Source organism: Orycteropus afer, unplaced genomic scaffold, assembly GCF_000298275.1.
Source record: "Orycteropus afer afer isolate SDZICR_OR568_19922 unplaced genomic scaffold, OryAfe1.0 scaffold00449, whole genome shotgun sequence".
Classification (NCBI taxonomy): Eukaryota; Metazoa; Chordata; class Mammalia; order Tubulidentata; family Orycteropodidae; genus Orycteropus; species Orycteropus afer.
In genome coordinates, this window is record NW_006922036.1 from 1074869 (window position 1) to 1083094 (window position 8226).

Below are 8226 nucleotides of genomic sequence, written 5' to 3' on the forward strand. Positions count from 1 at the left end.
ACCCACACCTCTGGTTTCCAGCCAAACAAAAGACAGGCATATGAGTTGAACATTTACCTGAGGTAGATACACTCCTTGGAGAGAACAATCATGGGAGAAAAAGGGCTTCTTATACACAAGAAGACAATTCAAGAGGCAGGAGTGCATGGAGGGATAGACACAGGGAAGAGGTAACTATGGGGAGGAAGTGGGAAGGGAGCTGTTGCATTGTGGTAAATTGTGGTCAATGTCATGAGACATAGTATATGTGACTGCTATATGGAAAGTGAATTTGCTCTGGAAATTTTCACCCAAATCACACACACAAAAAAAATTTCCAGGTTTACTGCATCCGAGTCTTGTCTAATAACAAGGTACAGAGAAAGTAAATTGAAGGTATGCTGGGTAAGGTTATCCTGGAAGTTTTCCATTCCCACAACCAGCCCTGGAAAATCAAGATGTCCCAAACTCCTCAAGACCACCTCAAAGCACACCAGTAACCATCCAGGACACATCATTGTGCCTCAGCCCATCTGTTGGGCAACTCTGCTAACATGAGTCAGATCAGCAACCCCTAAGAATGACATGCATTTTTCTCTACTAACCAAGTATCACTGGTGTGGATTATCCACGAATCACTAGTCCCCAAAACACACTGTGAAAAACGGATTTGTGATCCCTATGTTTCAGTGAATGGCTGAATATTTTATCTTCTACCAGCCCTTGCAAAATCATAGTACTATATATATATATATATATATACACACACACACACACACACACATACATACATATACATACATTAAAGGCACTGTGGTATACCTATAAAAAATAATAACTTTAACTTGTTCATTCCCATACTTATTTCACCAGAGCCCCTCTCTTTACATTTGTTGACTCCCAGGGAACAGAGCTTGGAAAATACTGCATAACTCTTCTGAGAGATGACTAATTAGCCTCAGCTAGATCATTCCAAAGGAGCCACAGTGGCACAGTGGTTAAGCGCTCAACTGCTAACCAAAAGGTCAGCAGTTCAAACCCACCAGCAGTTCTGAAGGAGAAAGATGTGGCAGTCTCCTTCTGTAAAGAGAACCACCTGGGAAACCTTACCAAAACCAAAAACCACACTCACTGTCGTTGAGTCAGTTCCGACTCAAAGCAACCCCTCCTTGGGTTTCAGAGGCTGTATCTCTACAGAAGTAGATTGCCCAGTTTTCCTTCCAAGGAGTAGCGAGTCGGTTTGAACCACCACCTTTCTGGTTAGCAGTCAAATGCCTTAGGCACTGTGCCACCAGAGCTCCCTATGGGGCAGTTCTATTCTGTCCTATGGAGTCACTATGAGTTGGAATCAACTTCACAGTAATACTTTTTGTTTGGTTTTCATCATTCTCAGGGCTAGCGATGGCTACGACCTCCAGGTAATTCATTCTGTTTTGGACAGTCTGATTAAGTAGTCACACTTTAAGTTGAAATTTGCCATCCTTTACACCTTAAAATGCACAGATGATCCTTCTGGTATGTAGTGACAGAAATCGTATCTACGCATTCCTCCAAAGGACCCAGTGATCCAGCTATGGCAAGCTTAGAGTAGGTCTCTGAAAAAGTCATACCTTTTCACACATGCTTTTGCACATGCTCAGTCTTATCATCTGGAATACTCACACTTACCCTATAGAAACTTCTCTGAAATCTCTCTAAGGTCCCACTTTTAGAATCAGTTAAATCCTAACTTTCTTTATACTGCAGTATCCTTAGATAAAAATTAGTTGCTATATGCTCTTAGAGTCCCTTACAGATCACTGCATTGAGGCATTCATCACCATTGCACTAACACTACCTTATAACTACTTATCCGTCTCCCCTGTAAACTGTGAGGACCTCAGCAATAGGCAATCTCTACTACAGTAAATTTGCAAAAGCTAAAACCTGTGTAAGGCATAAACCTGTCAAAGAAGGAAAGTTCAAATATACTAAAACAAGCAAGAGAAAAATGGAAGACTACACCCTGTCAAAGGTGGAAAACTGATGAGACTGGCAAAAATAAGGCACTCCCATTTAGTTCCGGATCGCACAGGTTTCACTGTATTAAAGATTCTCTTATGTCACCTTCACATCTGATTATTAGTGTCCTTCTATTACTACTTCTTTATTCTAATCTTATTATTTATATTTAAAAAGTGCTCCAATGACCTCAAATCCCTTGTGAAAAATAGTAACAAAAACTACCATTGTGTGCCTACTAGAAGCCAAACTCTGTTCCAGGTACTTTATTGCTGATATTGGAACACCATGAGAAAGGTACTGTTAATTATATTTCAGATGGTAAACAGAAGTAGAGAGAGGCTAACTGAGTTATCTGGGCTTTCAAAGCTGATTTGTGCCAGGTCAGGTTTAGATACCAGGTAGGAATGACTACAAAGTTCCACTGTACTAAAATAAGGTCTGATCTAATTAAAGACTATCCTACAACTTGACAAAAGGCAAGCCATCTAGTATCACACAGCACCTTCTTCAGTTTCTAATAGTACTTGAGGAATTACTTAAAAAATTTTAACTTTTTACTTAGCAAAAGAAGACAAATCACCTGGAACTAATTTTGTATGTTATTACTTAGAAAAATAATAAACTTTTGACAATAGCAACATTTAATCATTCCTAAATGAGAATTAGAAAATCACATCAGAACTGTTCTAAAGCCCAAAATATCAGATACAAATAAAATACTTATATTTACAATGAAGTTAACAAAAAAGGATTTAGGCCAAAAGGGAAAAAAGTAGATATATTATTTCAATGAGGACCATATATGAGTATGAAATATTTTTTTACTGCTCTAAAAACGAGACAAAAAAGATTTTTGATAGGAAAATTACAGTTCAAAATTAATCAGAGTCTATAAAATGAAATACAAGTTAGAATGGTACTCACTTGCTCAAGTCACTTTTTCCATGGTGATGATAGTGTTCAGGATGGCTGAGGTGGTAGTGTTCTTGTCCATTCCACCTCTGGGGTGGCCTTTTCCAAAATCCTTCCTGAGACTGCCGAACATTTCTATCTGATCGGTCAAAGCGCTTCATATTGTCACACTCCACTAGAGAGATTTAAAGCATAATACTATAAATATGTACACACTCTATAGAAGTTAAGCACTTGCAGCTTAACAATTAGATGGTACCAATAATATAAAAGTAGTATTCTAAAGATAACAGCCACTTATGTTAGTTAATCACAAACTCAAAAGTATTCAGAGGAAAAATAATGGGTTAGGTCCTTCCAGTGAGAACTGAATTATACAGTATTCAAACTGAAGAAAATTGTAACATTTATTTTTTTTAATCATAGTCATGTAAGTAAACAGGTAACTACCACACTGTTTTAAAACAAGCCAATTTTTTCTTGAAATCAATATTATACATTTTCAACAGAATTAATCAGTTCACAAATGGTTTTATCACTATCACTAGTTACTTCTGATGTCAGAGGAAAAATTAAGGGAAAAAGGAGACTTCTAAGTCTACTAACGAATTCATTCCTAAGACAAATACCACAATTAATTTTCACTGCTTTCAAGAAGTAAGTATTAACTTTTTATCATCAACAAATCACGTTTTTAAATGAAGTTCATATTTTTAGAAAATAAGACTTCAAATCTGCTTGCAGTACAGCTTGTTCAAGAAGTCCACGCCACTGAAAACAAAGCCAGTTCTTTACAGCAACAAAGTACACTCCCTGTATTCCACATACCACAAAACCCCAAAAAGACTGTCTTTGAAACACTCTTGGTGCTCCTTCACTTACCCAAACACTTTTTCCTCACATATCTGAGCACTCACTAAGAGAGTTACTTTGTACAAGGGAGACATTGTACTGCTCGGCAGCCTACTCAGACATAGTTGCGTGCAAGGCACTCACAAACAGGCCTTCCTTCCTGCTCAACTCTCAGCCCTCCCTTGGGAAGCAAGCCCAGTTTACCCTGTGACTCCATCTTCGCTCAGTGCTTACATAGTTTGAGAGTTAGGACTGTTACTAAAAATACAACTAAACACTAACTCAAACCGCAGAACAAGAAAACTTTCTCTAGTCTGAGAATTATTGCATGAGAAAGTTCAAATCCTACATATTCACAATTCTTTCTAATAAAACGGCCTAACACAATATACTCCCCAATTTAAGAGAAGAAAGTTGTTTATTTAAATGACTAATATTTGACTTAACCAAAACAATTTTAATTTAAAAAATGAAGAAGAGAGTCATTATAGTATAAAAACAAACCTCTTGAAAAAAAGAGAAGATAGTTATAGACATTCAATTCTCATATATAAATATATATAACTCAATGTGCTTTTTTCCTAAATTCATAACAATTTAAATGTTCTTGAAAGGATAATGAAGTTTTGTTTACATTTATTGTTGTTAGGTGCCCTGAGTCAATTCTGAATCACAGCAACCCTGTGTACAACAGAACGAAACACTAACTGGTCCTGTACCATCCTCAATTCTTGCTAAATTTGAACAAACCTATTGCAGTCATTGTGTCATTTCATCTTGTTCAAGGGCTTGCTTTTTTTTGGATGACTTTCCACTTTACATTCATTGTTGTTGTTGTTGTTATTTGCCATCGAGTTGGCCCCGACTCATAGCGACCCCTCCTTGGATTTCCAAGGCAGTATCACTATGGAAGTAGGATTGCCCAAACTTCCTTCCGAGGAGTGGCTGGTGGGTTTGAACCACCAGCCTTCTGGTTAGCAGTCAAGTGCCTCAGCCACTATGCTACCAGAGGTCCCTTACATTCATTAGGAGAGTCATTAGAAGAGTCAATTTGGGGGGAATTTAGGAGAAAAAAATAACTATATTTTAAGTAGACCCACAGATGTTTTTAAAAAGTCTTGCATTTGAAATTATTTAAACAATTCAATTTCTTGTCATATCATTTGGATAAGTGAAGATATTCAGAAAAATAAGAAGTTCAATTATAGAAAATCTGACTGTAACAACTGGTAACCATTATGCAGAAGATCAGAAGTGGAAAATGAGATTACAAATGAAAAGTAAATTTTAAAAAATAATCCTAAAAAAGTTTAAAACTGCTTTTTAGTTTATTCCCTTTAGCAATATCATTTATAAATTCTTATCCGAACCATGCTCTTGGATTACATTAAGTAAATTTCTTAAGTATTTCTACATGGTATTAACAAGTTAGTTTAAACAACTCTATGTAGATGTCTTAGTTATTACAGAAATACAAATGGATGACTTTAATGAACAGAAATTTACTTTTTCATAGTTTAGGAGGCTAGATGTCTAAATTCATAGTACTGGCTCCATGGGAAGGGTTTATTTCTCTGTTGGCTCTGGAAGAAGGTCCTGGTCTCTTTAGCTACTGCTTCATGGTTCCTTGGTGATCCCAGGTGTCTTGGCATCTTTCTTCCCTCATCTCTCACTTGCTTGCTTGATGAATCTGTATTATATCTCAAAAAAGATTGATTCAAGATATATCCTACACTGATCCTGTCTCATTAACATAACAAAGACGGCCCATTCCCAAATGGGATTATAATCATAGGCATAGAGTTTAGGATGTACAACATGTATTACTGGGGGCACACAATTCAATCCATAATAGCAGCTAAGGGATAATATGTATCTACTTTGAAATACTCTAAATTCCTATTTTCTTTAATTCAATTCCACTCACCCACAAACGCAGAAATTTTAAAAAGCCAGTATTTTCTCAGGATGTATACCATCCTGAGTTTTGGTATCAACAGAGTAACCAAAAGCACACAAACCTGGCAAACAGGCAAGGAAAATGGGTTAAATATTCTGGGAAATTACAATGCAGCAACTGATGTTCTGTTTTTGTTTCCTAAAGTTTGTTGGTACCATATTCTTCAGGTTCCAGATTAAAGCATGTTTACTGAAACCTGAACTCAATATGGACATAATAGTAAATAAGGATTGGAAACAAACATTTGCCATGATCACAACAGAGACTAAAGCTCAATTTCAGATAGAAGAGGATCAAACTCAAACAGAAAGGACTGTCCCAAAACTCCTGCAGAACTATCCTGCTTGGACTTCCAGTAAGATGGTGGAATAGGAAGATAAGCTCCACAGACCCTCTTCAACAAAGAAAAAAGAAACCAACTGGCAAAGATACAGAAGATAATCCTGGAGCCCTGGGCTTTGAAAGGAAGTCTACAGAAATGGATTAGGCACCAACTAGTGGAAAAACAGGAGCTCTGGTAGCATAGTGCCTAAAAAGCACTTGACTGCTAACCAGAAGACTGGCAGTTCAAACCCACCAGCCATTCCTCAGAAGAAAGGTTGAGCAATCCTACTTCTGTAGTGATACTGCCTCAGAAACCCAAGGAGGGGGCCGCTATGAGTCAGGGCAACTCGATGGCACATTAACAACAACAACAAGTGGAAAAACCGGCATGAAAATAGTGAGTACAGAGGCAGTTGGAGCAGTGGACTGTCAGCTACTCTGGCAGGACCAACACCCTGAATATTTCCAAGTGGTGCTGGAACCTGAGAATTGACCTAAAGATCAGCCTGGTCAACAAGAGCTGCAGGGATGACTACACTGTTGGCCTATGACTAGGAAGGGAAATAGCAAGAAGGGAGACAACCTGAGCTGTGGATTTTCATCTGTCCAGAGACCACAGCCATCTTGAGTGTTTACACACAATGGCCATTTTCAATTATTTAAAGTGACCAACGGCACAGCCATTTTGAAGGTTTAAAAGCAGCAGCTATTTTGGATATTTAAAGTGCCTGAGTGTGTAGCCATTTTGATTGTATATACGCAGCCATCAATGTGGATATTTACAGTGACTGAGGGTGCAGCCATTTTGAATGTTTACAAATGGTGGCCATTTTGGATTTAAAAGTGACATCATTCTCATTCGGCTTCCAAGGACCTAACAATAGGCTCCGTTTGCCAAGGACAGCAAGGACATATGGGAAGCAGACAACAGGAAAGGAGACAGGTGGTGAGTGTATAAGTGCTGCCAACAAATGAGTACAGGAGCACAGCACAATACCTTGTTTATGCAGATAACATAAAAAGAAAACAAAAATTGTGGGCAAGTCACTCCAACACAAAATCACCAATTAAATATAAATACAAAAATGTCACAATGCCTCAGAGACAATAAAGCATCACAGTTCACACAAAGAAGCAAGATAAAGCAGGAGAAACAAGGTAACAGGATACAGACCCAAAACATATCCCTGAGGATCAAGATGCATCACTGGAACTCCCTCATAAGGAATTCAGAAGAGTTATGTTTAGGTATCTTCAATGAATTGAGACGCAGATCAAGGAAAACACTGAGAAAATTGAGGAAAACACAGAGAAAACCCTAGAACAATTTCAAAAGAAATACAAGAACAAAATGACAAAATAAATGAAAAATTAGATATGATTCAAAATCTACACATAGAAATCCAGAAGATTAATACTAAATGTTCAGAAACAGGTAACTCATTGAATGGGCAAAGGAGTAAAACTGAATCAATGGAAGACAGGATTAGTGAGATGGGAGGCAAATACGTTAATACTTCTATGGGAAAGGAACAATCAGAAAAAAGATCAAAAGAAAATGAAGAAAGCCTAAGGTTCATATAGGATACCATCAAAAGGAGTAACCTACATGTCATCGGAATTCCAGAAGAGGAAGAGACAAAGAAAACTACAGAAAAAACTGTCCAAGATTTGTTGGAAGATAATTTTTTGGTATGATGAAAGATGAGAAAATATCTGTTCTGGTTACCCAGTGCCACTCAGACAAGAAATATACCACAAATGGGATGGCCTTAACAAATAGGAGTTTATTCTTACAATTTGGAGTCTTTAAGTCCAAGTTCAAAGTGCCAGGCTCTAGGGACTGGGTGAAAGCCCCTCAACCGTGGAGTCCAGCTTTGCATCCAGTTCACTGAAACTAGAGGCATTTCTTCACTCAGACAGCTGCTACCTGCTGAGGCTGAGAAGCCCCAAGGTTGACAAATCACAGTCCCGATGTTACCAAACCACACGGCAGCCCATTAACTTAAGTTCATTTTAAGTCCCAAGGTCAGCAGAGCATAGCAGGCTGCTGAGCAACGACACGGCTACATGCAGGGTCCAAGTTTACCACAGGCTAGAGACCATTCCCAGTGCTTCTCCTTTTATACAGGAAGCAGACCACATCCCAAAGGCAGCTACTCAGCTGCTTGTGGTAGATCCCACCATGGAACTGA

At 38.1% G+C, this 8226-nt stretch overlaps 1 protein-coding gene across 1 annotated transcript in view; it reads right to left on the reverse strand.

Annotated features, from left to right (window-relative positions):
• The window catches only part of CCSER2 (coiled-coil serine rich protein 2), a 333330-nt gene that overhangs the window by 152205 nt on the left and 172899 nt on the right, over window positions 1-8226 (reverse strand). The window contains exon 4 of the mRNA XM_007954228.1: window positions 2908-3070. Coding sequence (XP_007952419.1) covers window positions 2908-3070 — 163 coding nt within the window. The remainder of the gene's footprint in view (window positions 1-2907; window positions 3071-8226) is intronic.